Source organism: Schistocerca piceifrons, chromosome 5 (genome assembly GCF_021461385.2).
Source record: "Schistocerca piceifrons isolate TAMUIC-IGC-003096 chromosome 5, iqSchPice1.1, whole genome shotgun sequence".
Lineage (NCBI taxonomy): Eukaryota > Metazoa > Arthropoda > Insecta > Orthoptera > Acrididae > Schistocerca > Schistocerca piceifrons.
In genome coordinates, this window is record NC_060142.1 from 507,896,947 (window position 1) to 507,911,298 (window position 14,352).

At 40.3% G+C, this 14,352-nt stretch overlaps 1 protein-coding gene across 2 annotated transcripts in view; it reads right to left on the bottom strand.

The window, feature by feature from the left end:
• LOC124798242 (asparagine synthetase [glutamine-hydrolyzing]) overlaps window positions 1–14,352 on the bottom strand; it is a 227,438-nt gene that overhangs the window by 174,691 nt on the left and 38,395 nt on the right. For both annotated transcript variants that reach the window (XR_007016927.1, XM_047261559.1), the window contains exon 4: window positions 514–751. Coding sequence is in view for 1 of the 2 variants with exons in the window: in XM_047261559.1 (XP_047117515.1) it covers window positions 514–751 (238 nt within the window). In the remaining variant the exon portion in view is untranslated. The remainder of the gene's footprint in view (window positions 1–513; window positions 752–14,352) is intronic.

Genomic DNA, 14,352 nt, shown 5'->3' on the forward strand with positions numbered 1-14,352 from the left:
TAACAGACAAACAAAACTGCATGAAATAAATGTAGATATCAATGTGGAACATATGACAAATGTATCCATTAGGACAGTGTGGTGAAATCTGGCATTTATGGACTATGGCAGCAGACAACTGATACAAGTGCCTTTGCTAACAGCACGATGTCACCTGCACTGCCTCTCCTCAGCTTGTGATCATATCAGTTGGACCCTAGATGTCTGTAAAACCATGGCCTGGTCAAACAAGCCCCAATTTCAGCTGGTAAAAGCTGATGGTATGGTTTGAGTCTGGCACAGACCCCATGTAGCCATGGACTCAAGTTGTCAACAAGGCACTGTACAACATGGTGGTGGCTCCATAATGGTGTGGGCTGTGTTTATAAGAAATGTGCTGGATCCTCCGGTGCAAATGAACTAATCACTGAATGGAAATGGTTATATTCAGCGGCTTGGCGACCATTTGCAGCCATTCATGGACTTCATGTTCCCACACAATGATGTCATGTCATCAGACCACAACTGCTTTACCTTTAGCTTCAGATGACACAGCAAGAACTCCTGAGCCAGATCGAAGTCGGAAGAGGGGCCTCACTCCAAAAGGATCACGGGCGAGATAGAGACGGCGCTTGTTGCTATCTATGATGCACAAGGCAAAAACTCCATCCAGATGGCGAGCACACATGCTAATTCCACCTTTGGCAAAAAGGTGAATTGCTGACTCAACATCACAGTTGGTTTCATACTTAAATCCAAACTGCTGTGCCAACTGCAAACAGTGAAATGGTTAAAATTAACAGCCATTACTATCTGAACATTATCACTTGAAGAGATGTGGTGGAAGCTTTGAAAGGAAACATAACATATAGATGCAACTAGACACTGAAGTTTTTTAAAAAATTTTATGTACAAAACAATGTATACAATATACAAGAGAAACTAAATAATATGCTAATTACTTTTTGTGGAGATTTACAAGCAGTAAATAAAGCCACTGGCACTGCAGCTATAACATTGATGACAAACATATTTTCACCTGCTCTTTCTGCATCTAAATGTGTTCATCTAGTACAGGCTCTTCCAATAGTTCTCCATAGTATGAAGATTAGAGTTTAATGTCCTGTTGACAGAATGGTCATCATTAGAGTTGGAGCATGAGCTTAGATTGTGGACAGATGGGAAGAAAATCAGCTGTGCCTCATTTCAGAGGAACCATCATTTAGGGAAATCATGGAAAACCGAACTCTGGATGGCCAGATGGGGTTTGAACCACCATCCTCCAAACCACAGAATGAGGGCACTGCAGACCTCTCATTTCCCTAGTAAGAAACTTGTTGTGGGTCATACTCACTGCCTCTGGCTAAGTCGACAAAAGCAATACACCATTTGGTTTCATCATAGTGCTGATAGAGACAGCAATGGTTATGACTAGTTACTGAAGTCTCATGCTTCTTTTGTGAGGGAAGATATTGCTGTTTGAATTGAATTTGAAGTTAAAAAGAAAATATGAAGAGTGAGGTCCAAAAATATTAGTAACTACATTAGAATTTACTAGTAGAAAGCCGGCCGCTGTGGCCGAGCGGTTCTAGGCGCTTCAGCCCGGAACCACGCTGCTGCTACGGTCGCAGGTTCGAATCCTGCCTCGGGCATGGGTGTATGTTATGTTCTTAGGTTAGTTAGGTTTAAGTAGTTCTAAGTCTAGGGGACTGATGGCCTCAGACGTTAAGTCCCATAGCGCTTAGAGCCATCTGAACCATTTTGAACTAGTGGAAAAGTATTTATATTTGGCATGACCTCGGCCCCAAGATAGAATTGGCTACATATTACAAACTCCCTCAGGGCTCTGTTGGAATGGTACTCCAAAATTGCTGGTATTTGTCCAGATTTATTAGCAGCATGGGGACCACTGCCTCAAGCAGGAACTCCTCTGTAATGTTGTTTACTATGAGTTGAGCTTGAACAGTGTTCCATTTGTTGTTATGGGCACTAGTTTGATGATGTACAGTGGACAGATGACTTGTGAATTTGTAACAGTAATTTGTAATAGTAAACAATGTTGCAGAGGAGTTCCTGCTCGAGACAGTGGCCCCCGTGCTGATAATAAATCTGGACAAATACCAGCAATTGACATCCACAGTCACTTTTATGTTACTTTGAATACAGTTAAGACCAAGAAGAAGGCAAGATATGAAGAGAGCTTATAGACACGCCTAAAGGAAATATTTTTCATAACTCTTGTACAGAATTTTTAGAAATATGCAGCTATAGTTTATACACAGCAGCATGTTTTAGGTTAAAGGTGGATGGCAATGAAGAAGAGGGAAGCAAGGCAATGGTCTGAGCATTATATGATATTGTTCTCCTTACAGCGACCTGTGACAAATGTATTTCAGTGGGATCTCTAACAAGATCACATTTGGTAGAAGTCATAGAACAGTGCTTTGCAAGGGAGCTGGAGACAAGTGAGGAATTTAGTCTTTCAAAACCCTTAGGTACTGCTGTATCTCATGAGACAGCAGTACCAGGACATGCTATTTTCAAAGATAAGCTCTTTGTAGCAAAAGCCTGATGGTCATCATCATCATCTTCAGTGAGCTCAGAGTTACACTGTACTCTAGCAGCTGATGGTAAAGTAGATAGATAAGTAGTTAACAATTCACATTCCTCAACATCTTAGTAGTGCTCCTCTCACTGTTGCTTAGACAATCCAAAACCACCAGCCCACTAAAATCATATCCACACTGTAGTACCAGTCACAAACAAAGTCATGGCCTTTTCTGCAACAAGCCAGGACATTTGGCAACTGCTCATCTAGGCTGGCAATCAACAAATTCACCAGCCACCTCTCCACTGTACATCATCAAGCCAGTGCCCATAACAACAAATGGAACACTGGAACGAAGATTCAGTTGTGCAAAAAACTTTCAAGCACATGCACACAGCGGACAGTGACAACTGAGTCTACAATTTTTGTTAAATTCTTTTTAACAGAACTGTATGTCTTCCTACTATAGATCTGCAAGCCAGTTTTGCATTGCCCCAGTTCCCAGAACTCCTGAAGATAAGCTTTGACTGTGGATATTGTATCACAGACACAGTCCCTTTGACTGTTCAGAGATGTCACTAAACCTGCCCAAAGATGTAAACAAACACGCATGGGCAGCACCTACTAGACAGAGGGGGTCCGACAACCGATCAGTTCCAGTCATTCCACCAGGAAGGAGTTTCATGGCTCATGTCGTCTGTAGTTCAACCACACCTAGACGGTCAATATCGCGGCCCGATCGCATCCACATTGTTTCTTTGTGCCAGGAATGGCTCTCAACATGGGAAGTGTCCAGGCATCTTGGAGTGAATCAAAGCAATGTTGTTCGGACATCGAGGAGATACAGAGAGACAGGAACTGTCAATGACATGCCTCGGTCAGGCCGCCCAAGGGCTACTACTACAGTGGATTACCACTACCTATGGAGTATGGCTCTGAGCAAGCCTGACAGCAACGCCATCATGTTCAATAATGCTTTTCGTGCAGTCACATGATGTCATGTTACAACTCAAACTGTGCGCAATAGGCTACATGATGCACAACTTCACTCACAATGTCCTTGGCAAGGTCCATCTTTGCAACCATGACACCATTCAGCACAGTACAGATGGGACCAACAACATGCCGAATGGCCTGCTCACGATTAGCATCACGTTCTCTTCACCAATGAGTGTCGCATGTGACTACAACCAGACAATTGTCAAAGACGTGTTTGGAGGCAGCCCGGTCAGGCTGAACGCCTTAGACACACTGTCCAGAGAGTGCATCAAGGTGGAGGTTCCCTGCTGTTTTGGGATGGCATTATGTGGGGCCGAGGTACACTGCTGGTGGTCTTGGAAGTTGCTGTAATGGCTGTACAGTATGTGAATGTCATCCTCTGACAGATAGTGCAACCACATCAGTAGCACAATGACAAAGCATTCGTCTTCATGGATGACAATTCGTGCCCCCATCGTGCACACCTTGTGAATGACTTCCTTCAGGATAATGACATCACTCAACTAGAGTGGCCAGCATGTTCTCCAGACATGAATCCTATCGAACATGTCTGGGATGGATTGAAAAGGGCTGTTTATGGACGATGTGACTCACCAGCCACTCTGAGGGATCTATGCGGAATCGCCATTGATAAGTGGGACAGTCTGGATGAACAGTGCCTTGATGAACTTGTGGATAGTACACCACGACGAATACAGGCATGTATCAATGCATGAGGACATGTGCTACTGGGTATTAGATGTACTGGTGTGTACAGCTATCTGGACCACCACCTCTGAAGATCTCATTGTATGATCGTACAATATGCAATGTGTGGTTTTCATGAGCAATAAAAAGGGTGGAAATGATGTTTAGGTTGATCTCCTGTACAGGTCCCGGAACTCTCAGAACCGAGGTGATGCAAAACTTTTTTTGATGGGTTTATATCATTAAAACAAAACAGTTAGCTGTCCCTAAATTCTGTAAAGCACATCCAGTGCCACTCACTCTGTATATTTTCAACAAAATGAGCTGCATGGACTATAAAGTAATGAACACTTCAGTGATCCTCACGGTCATTTTTAAAAGAAGCTAATTAGAATACATGGAGGCATGGTGAATGCCAAGTAAAATGTTTATCTTTAGCCTATTCTTATACTGGAGGATTGCTGGCAAAGCTAGCCAAAAGCTTGATTAGATCTGTCTCACACATATGATTGCCAGTCAATGGCGAGATGCAAAAAATTTTAGTATTAAAAATGTTGTTGTGGCTACCATTTGGGGTTACAAGTGCCCCTGCAGTTTTCCAAAGGAATCTTGAACAACTTGTACGAGGTATTCCAAATTGTGCAAACTATCTGGATATTGTAATCATAGCTGCGGTCACATGGGAACAAAATTTGCAGAACTCTAAGACATCTGAATTACTTGAAGTTAACATCCTGTGTTGTCACTTGGACAAATGAAACTTCTTTGAGCTGACTGTCGATTACCTTGAGTGTATATAAAGCAAAAGTAGGCTTACAACCATGAAGAAACACATTGAAGCTATTGACAACTCATAGGCTCCAAACAATTAAAGGTATTTGCAATGTTTCTTGGGAAGGCTGATTATTAGGGGAAGTTGATACCTTAGGCAGCTCAATTTACTACCCACTCCATCAGCTGAGAAAAAAGGAAGTGAAATTTTTCTGGTCAGGTGTATGCCATAAAGCTTTCTCCTCTTACTTAAAAAGTGTTTAAGAACACCACTCTGACTTGTAACATATACACCCATCAGGCATATTATCAGGGTTGCCAAAAGTTTCCCCAAGTGAAATTCCTGATATTTCCCTGATTTCCACATAAGTTTTAGCATTTTTCTTGACAAATTTTGAGATTTCAAGGATAAGTAAAGACATATTTCTAAGCATCTGAGCAAAAATGTTAAGTACTAACAGCAACATCTTTTGTAATGAACTGTTTTTAGATGGAAAAAGCAAGCCAAATGGTATATGTGTGTCATTAAGACCACTGATGTTATTTCAATAAAGCAAAACACATTTAATGACAAAAATGCGCATTTTGTTGGAGTCACAAAACAGATATAAAATACCTTCACTGGTTTCAGAAATAACCTCAGGAAAAAGTAGGCCTTTTGAAACAAACATATAAGGAGGGGAAGAGTTGTGTAAACCAACACTACAGGTGACCGCCAATAAAATGTTTCTTCTACTATGTTTGTTATTGTCGGTTATTACCCACTGTGTTATGTCTATTATTCTACAGATATTGTGTGATCTTTCTTTCAAGAAATACATGAGTACGTAGCACACAAACTGCCAGTGACTGCTACAATTTTCTTATTCTTATTATCCATTCTTTCTAATATATAAACTACTTTTGAAGTGCCAAAATGTACTAGAATAAATAAAATGTCTATAAAACACTGCACTGTACAATGTGTTTGCGATGAGACAGTCGCAATTCCTGAAATCCATCACCCGTGGCCTCTGGCCTGCTGAGAAGCACCACAGTCCTGGGTCCAGCGATAAACCATGAAAATCCACCTCATTATGCCACACACAGACAGACCTGGCCTGCAGGCAGATCAGTGAGACTAGATCCAACAAGCAGGGCCCACATGTTAGTGGGAAATTATGGGCTTGAGATCGGAAGGCCCGATCTGTTAGAGATACCCGCAGAAATGGCCTGCAGTTTTGGTTCATAATAGAAGTCCACTCGTGCAGCCAGCTATTCACATGTCACAGACATCATGTTGATGAAATGAGACTGGGATGATCATCCATGCAACAGATAACTTGCAAAAATACTCTCTGAAGCAATACTAATGAGGATAGGTAGCAACTCACCGTAAAGATGATAGCTGAGCCACAGACAGGCTTATAGAAAAATACTATCACACACTCACAACTAAATTTTTGGAAATAGCCTTTGTCAGAAAACGAGAGTGCACACACATTCACACAATCACTCAGACACAACTCGTGCACACATGACCATTGTCTCCAGCCATTCTGTCAACATTCTCTTGGAATCAGATCCAAACAAACCACTCCTCAAGCCTCCCAGCCTCTCATCGGCAGCTGCTACGCCAGCAGCAAGTAATGGTGGCAGCACTGACTGCAAACTGAGGGGAGAGGTGAGAAGGAGAGAAGCAGTAAGCATGAAAGAGTAGGGGAGCGGCGCACATACTTAGCTGCGCCTAGCCACCAACGAAGCATGACATCTCAGTAAATGAACAATTTCATGCTACTGAGATAAATGCGAGATATTTCCAGTGTTTTTTCAAATATCCCTGATATTTCCCTGATTTTCTTGATATGTCTGAAATTCCCTGGTATTCCCTGATTTCCAGAACTTGTGGCAACCCTGATTATGCTCACGACAGATGCATCCCAGTAAGGAACTGGTGCAGTACTGTCTACAATCTCCTGATAGCATTGAAAAGTTGTTGATTCACGTCCAAGACATTAACAGTAGCCCAGATAAAATATTTTCAGACACAGTGGGAGGCTCTAGTAATAAAGATCTCACAAAAATTCTTGTGTATTTGTAAGAAACTAAGGTCCACTTACTGACCATAAGTCTCTATTCCAATGGTCGGCAATTGGCGTATACAGACTGCAGAAGGTTGGAAACTGGACCACCAAAAATATTTTCAAGCTTTAATTTCTCAGCCAATTTAAATTCTAGAGATATTTGACTCATTCTGTGTGTGCAATTAAGTCCTTCTGCAATTGTAATAGTGGATCTAAGCTGCAAATAAAAAACTTTTTAGATTGGACTTGTAATTGTCCTACACTAGCCTGCTGACATTATACCTAAACTCAGCACACTGTCAAGCAGCTGTCCAGAGAATAGTTACTTGTATGTTGACTTTGGTCTGACACATGTATGGTGAAGAGCAGAGCAGAGCATCCTTCAGCAGGTTTCTACATGGGGTGCAAATGCTACAGCATCTGCACATTAGTCAGTCAGCGTAGATGATGGCAGTGTGTCACTATGGTGAATGGTTTGTCAAATAAATATGGCTAGAACTTGCTGAAGTCCCAAACAATGCCACGGCAGTCTCTTTTGGTTGTAGAGTACCTCATTCAGCCTCTGAAAGTACTCTAGACCAGGAGTTCCCAAACTTTTCCTCCGATGGAACACTTTGGTTGAGCATCTTGTTTATTTCGAAGGCTAATGAAATTTTTTAACAATGAGAAAAACTTGCCTTATTCAGTGATTATTTCAATTTTAAATTAACTACTAACACAGAAATCACAATTTTCAAATAATTAGTATTGTCAAAATGTCAAGGATAAAAAGCCATGTTATTAATAGTTTGAGAATAGTTGAGAAATACTTTGCTCTTTCCAAACATTCAATGCAGAAACACCATGTACCATCCTTCCTCTTCAGAAGGCCCATCAGAGAGAATCAACGACACTCTGAAGGTTCAGTGATGTCATCTTGCAGCATGTTTTTCACTTCCTCCCAGATCATCCATCATTCAACCTTTGACCCTTTATATGAGCACTGTCTCATTGGTGGATGATCCCCAATGTTGGTACGATGTTTTATCGGGACACCTTGATCTGTCTTTTCTCCATTTGAAAACATATGAAAACTAATGCAGAATGACTATTACTTGGTGGCATTGTTTTTCGGTCAGGTCAGATCCTTTGGCAGTTTCATAGTAGCTTTCTCCTTTGCACTGTAGTGGTCACTGAGATGATCCTTTGTCAAAGACTCTAAGCTGCCCTTCCTTGACTGTTTCAGCTGTCCCTACACATATACCTTTAGCTTTGAGAAGTGGCTGCTTATGACAATTAATGATCCAAAGCTCTCCTTGATCACCTACAGCTCTTATGATTATCACTGGCATGTAGATTTCTTTTGAAACCCTGAGTAGCTTTTGCAGTCAACAAAAGCTTCACCATTTAACTTTTCATATCGACTGATGACTGGAACTCACCTCGTTGTTGATGGCGGGATATCTACATCTTCAACAGCAGACTACTACCCACAACAATCTTTGTCATGTGTGCTATTTGGAATAGCTTAGGCAATCTGGATCTCTAATCTTCCATGGTCCATGATTCTCTGAGGAGCCTACAAGGAGTCCCATACCAGAGTAACATCACAACTGCATTTTGTTAAAACGAGAAATTCAAATACTTGTATTCTGTCAATAATTATTATTTTTGAAATATGTTATCCCGCCGGCTGGATGTACTTCTCATTTATGACCTTCAACACAATCGCTTTCTTATTACAGAACATAGTCTTCATTAAATTTGCTTTACTTTACGTCTATGGTCACAAATTTTTTGTCATCAGACTACCAGTATCGGTCTATAATGACCATCTGTTTTATAAAAATATGGCCTAATGTACTGCAGCCATAGTGGCATCGTCAAATGTTAAACACAGAATCGGCACTGAAACTGGTAGTCTGATGACAAAAAATTTGTGACCATAGACATAAAGTAAAGTAAATTTATTCTATATTCGGGTCACTGTTTTATTTACGACCATGTTGCAGCTTGTGAAAATAGTCTTCATTAACTGGTGACAATAAGCATTCAACATTACAGAAAAAGAAGCTCGTGAGTCGATTAGCATCTGGACTGGTTGGCCATCGATAACAACTTCGATGAGATTTCCTGTCATCTTGGTAGCTGTCGCCCACAGGGGATTTTCATCTGTGGTGCCCTCACCTCCATAGTTGATCGCCTCACTTCACATTCTTATAGTCTGTAGCTAGTCACGCGGCTGGCAACTCCATACAGTGATGCAGAATGACTGGCATGTTGGGAAGCAGCCTTGTTCAAGGTACAGTGAGAGACTTCACCCCACTGGTCAACTGTAATGATCTGACATTAAGCAACAATGAAATTTGTTGCAAGTAATACATCTCTATTTCCAACTAATACATACATAGTATCAATACTAGGAATAAGAACAATCTACATAAAGGCCTAAAATCACTTATCTTGGTCCAAAAAGGGGTCCAATATTCAGGAACATACATTTTCGATAAAGTGCCAGCAACCATTAAAAACTTGGTTTTAAATAAACCACAGTTTAAACAGAGTTCAAAAGACTTTTTGATAGGCAACTCCTTCTGCTCTACAGATGAGTATCTTAACAGGGACTGTTAGACAAGGTTAAGTAAAAACGTCTATTAGATTTCAGTTTTGAAAGCACTTGGTCACAACAGTCAAGACTAGCTGTTTTGTGTATGATAAATTTATTAAAAGTGCATAACAATGTTTCATTCTGACAGTGTATTAATTCTGTAAATATTAGCAGTTCCCGTTTACCATAATGTATTCACCTATTCTGACACTCTCCTGACAAATGATCAGAGTACTAAGTATAATATTCAAAAGTTTTATGTTTTTCATGTTATACTTTCTGACACATTCCACGCTGATGAGAATTATCTAATTTTTGGGTCTATGGAACAAAAAATGGATCTAATCTAATCTGATCTAATGTGCAGTTGTCTGGTGTGAATGGGACTGTCATGGTGGCTGATGTCTTGCAGCATGACAGTCACAACCATCATTCTCTGTAGTAGTATACAGTACAACGTGTCCAGATTGCCCACAGTGAAAACATACCAGTGTGTTGTTTCCATTCTCCAAATGTCTGTTGTTCCGCCTTGCACTGAACTTGGCAGAGGAGTTGGTAACATCTGCATTGGTTGGATGCTGTGTTGTCTTTTGACAGTTGTGACATAATTCTGAATTGGCCAAGTCCATTTTTTATGGTGCATTTGGCTGGTGGCAGAGATTGGTGCTAAAGATCAATACACTTCTTCTTCAACATTCTCTATTACCTCCTGATGTGTGGGGTCAACATTCATGGCTGCTATCTTTTGCTTATGTGGCCCAATATTTCTGGCTGCCATATATTGCTGCATCTCTTCTGTTAACTTCTGGCATACGATAGAAGTGAGCTTATAGTGCTCACCCAGAACTGACATAGGTGCCACATTCAGCAGTTGGTCATACATCTTTAGTGCGAATCTTTCTCTGTTGCATTTCCTCGATACACTGGCACCATCTGATGAATTCCTCTGTCGCTGTGACATCCTTTACCATGAAAGCTTGGTATGTGCCTTCAGCAACTATTTCATGAAGTGTGACATTTTGTCACTTCCTATCTTATTCATGTTCACAATATCGCAAAAGGCTGAAACATTCTGTATGTATGATTGCGTCATTTTATTGTGACATTGGCCACTGTTCTGCAGTTGTTGTTCTGCTAAGTGGACTTGTTGCTGATTGTCATCATATGTTTTCTTCAGTTTAGCCTGGAATTTGTCCCAGCTATTGAGCTTCTCTTTGTCATTGTCAAACCACTACTGGGCTGTGCCATCCAAGTAAAAATACACATTTGTCAAACATGTCACATCATTCACATAGCTTTATTTGGTGACTCAGTTAAATCCTTTCAGTCCACTCGTCAAGTCCTGATCAGTGTCTACAGAAAACACTTATGGAGGCTTTGTGTGCAGCTGACTTACTGCTGTTCTGGAATTCATCTCTCTCCTGAATACATGGCTCTTAAGAAAATGTACTGCTTATATTTTACTTCCTGTCAGTGTAGCTGACAGCTTTTATGTTTCCAGAATGAGATTTTCACTTTGCAGCGGATTGTGCGCTGATATGAAATTTCCTGGCAGATTAAAACTGTGTGCTGGACCGAGACTTGAACAGGTACTGGCAGAAGTAAAGCTGTGAGGATGGGGTGTGAGTCGTGCTTGGGTAGCTCAATGGTAGAGCACTTGCCCACGAAAGGCAAAGGTACTGATTTATAGAGTCTCGGTCCAGCACACAGGTTTAATCTGCCAGGAAATTTCATATCAGCTTTTATGTTGCATAATTGGAGTCATAATGATGTAAATGCTTTGAAGTACCCACTGTCTACAACAAGCAGTGTTACATCAAAACCACAATCTAGTCTAAATTTGAAAGCAGGATTATCAATGAAGTACAGTACTCAGAACTGGTAGCATATTTATTATTGACACCAACTTATAGCCAGTACAGGACTGACCTCTTGGTCAGAGAGTGCACCTATTTATACAAACATCAAATATTCCCGAAAGTTGCTATTTATATAAACATCAAATATTCCAGAATATATAAACATCACACACATAAGATATTTCAAGATCCTTCTAGAAATGATAAATACTAAATAATAAATAATTGCAAGTGGTTGGGTTTGAACTCATGACTCGCAGCATGGCAGCCAGAGATGTTAATCACTATGCTACACTTCATGCACCACAGCTCATAGCAGCATTATCCTACACAGCCTGAGAGGGCTAAGCCCATTCCAGTTCGCCTCAAATGCAAAAATCATGGTCACTGTTGTTAAAAGTGTTAAATTAAAGTGACACTCCAAAACAACTAATTGGCAGTTCCATAAAAAAAGAATGTATGTTGGAATGGAAACAGTGTGTTTTGGAGAGGATGAGGAAATTGTTGCTCCTATTCAAGAATTGTTTCCAAGAAGCAATACAAGAAGAACATAAATTTTTGCTGCTGACAACAAAAGTTGTCTTTTACAAAAGGCACATTGCTACACCATTCCCCTAGATAAATCATTGGACTGTTATGGTGGGTTAATGTCAGTTTTTGTGTGATTTTTTGACATTCAAAGTAAAGTACTTAGGGATGAATTGGAAGCATTGCTGCATTTTAAAGCAAACTAGTGGAGATGATTTATTCAAAACTTTTTGATGATTCCATGACAAAATCAAATATTAATTCTGATACAATTGTTTACATTTCAACGGAAGTGGCCCCAGGAATGATGAACAAAGAAAAGGGCTAGGTAATCATGGATAAGAATGCTGGGTTACAGTCTTATCAGTGCATAATTCACCAGACAGCCCTTTGTGGCAAAACAGAACTATGCTGAAAGGTATAATGGACAGCTTGGTCAAGGTGATCAGTTTTATGATACCTCATTCTGCTATTCAGCACAGGCAGTTCAAGGAGTTTCATCTGGATATGACTCACTCCGACACAACAATGTTCACTGTCTAAGTAAAGGCTAAGTAAGAAAATATTTCTGGCAAAGACAGAACAAGTGGCCTCATACCTGGAAAACTTGGATGCACAGGAAGCAAGGAACCACTTGGAATCCATAGCAAATGAGTGCAATATGCACTACATATTGCTTTCCTGGAAGACATTCTGAAATATTTCAATGCTCTCAACATCAAGTTAAATGGAAACAGGAAGTGAATATGTGATCTGATACACAGTGTAACCATTTTCCATCACAAGTTGGATATCTTACAAAAAGGTATTGGAAACAAGGATTTTTCATTTTCTAAAAGTATCTGAATATAAAAAGAATTCTGCAATAGACACTGCAGCATTTCTACATTTCATATCAGATCTTGAAAAGGTGTTTGCAGAACTAGAGAAGCTGTCGCATTTCTTAAAATTGGCATATGAATCTTCTCCAGCAGTAGAATCGATAGATGGGCTGCAAAATTGTTCAGTCTTTCAAAGCCTTCCCTTCAAATGGAGATAATCCACTTGCAAGAATATATTTTCTTGCAAATGTATAAAACTGCACCCTCTGAATAATTTTGGGGTAGATGTGCTTCAGAAAAATATGTAAATTGTAAAAAACTGGCTATTTACATGGCTACTTTCTTTGGCTTGACATCCATAGGTGGAAATTGTTCCTCAGAAATGAATGCAACTCCTACTTAAAATGAAGTATTACTTGAAGGAGGCATCTCTTTTTAAATATAAAAATAACTCAAACTGATTTTCTTTTGCAAATATGCATTTTTTTCCTAAGCAAATATTTCACCTTGTCTGTGAAAAATGTAGTAAAATGTGTATGAACTGTGAATTCAGATGAACTACATCAGAGAAATCATCCTGTGGTTGAAATGGATTGGAGATATGAAATGTCACATGTTTATATAAAACAAAATGTAACTGAGGAGCATGGCTCCTCTCAGCATACTGCATCTATTTTGTTTGTCTCCTTTGAACAGAGCAGACATAATGTATGTAAGTCTCTCCCTGTGTCTTAGAATAAGCTTATATGACTTATAATTAAATGTATTAAAATGGGTTATATTCATGTTTTATTTCAAAATATACGTAGACCCTGCAATTGTTAAGTGGTACTTTATTTATAATTTTGTAATATTCGTTACACACCTCAGGGAGTCACACCTAGTGATACGTGGCTGGCGACCACGGGGCCCCGAGCTGAGTCCTGGCATTGCTTCCACTTACTTATGCCAGGCTCCTCACTCTTATCTTTCCTATCTGGCCACCCTCGGCCAGCTCTTGTTCTTTTCCGACCCTGACGCTATTAGGTTTCGAGGGATAGGGGTCTTTCATTTTCCAACCTATACTTCTCATGCAGCGTCTGACCCGGAGCGGGCGGCTGCAAAAGGCGTCTGTATCCCATGTTAGGGGCGGCCTCCAGAACTGCGGAAGGCAACGGAATACCACCGCAGATTATCTTCCCTGCATAATGCAGTCTCCATTTTATGCACAAAAAATGGCTTCCTCTCATGTTAAATCAGTGTCCGGAGGTAAAATAGTCCCCCATTCGGATCTCCGGGGGGGACAACTTGAAAGGAGGCAAAAAAATCAAAACGAGAATTGGTACCTGGAATGTCAGAACTCTGCTACAAGCAGGAAAACTAGAAAACCTTAAAAGAGAGATGGAAAAGAATCATATGGACCTCGTAGGAGTTGCTGAAGTAAGATGGAATGGACATGGAGAGTTGCAGTCAGATGAATATGTATTCTACTACTCAGGAGGAGAAGTAAAAGGAATTAATGGAGTAGGAA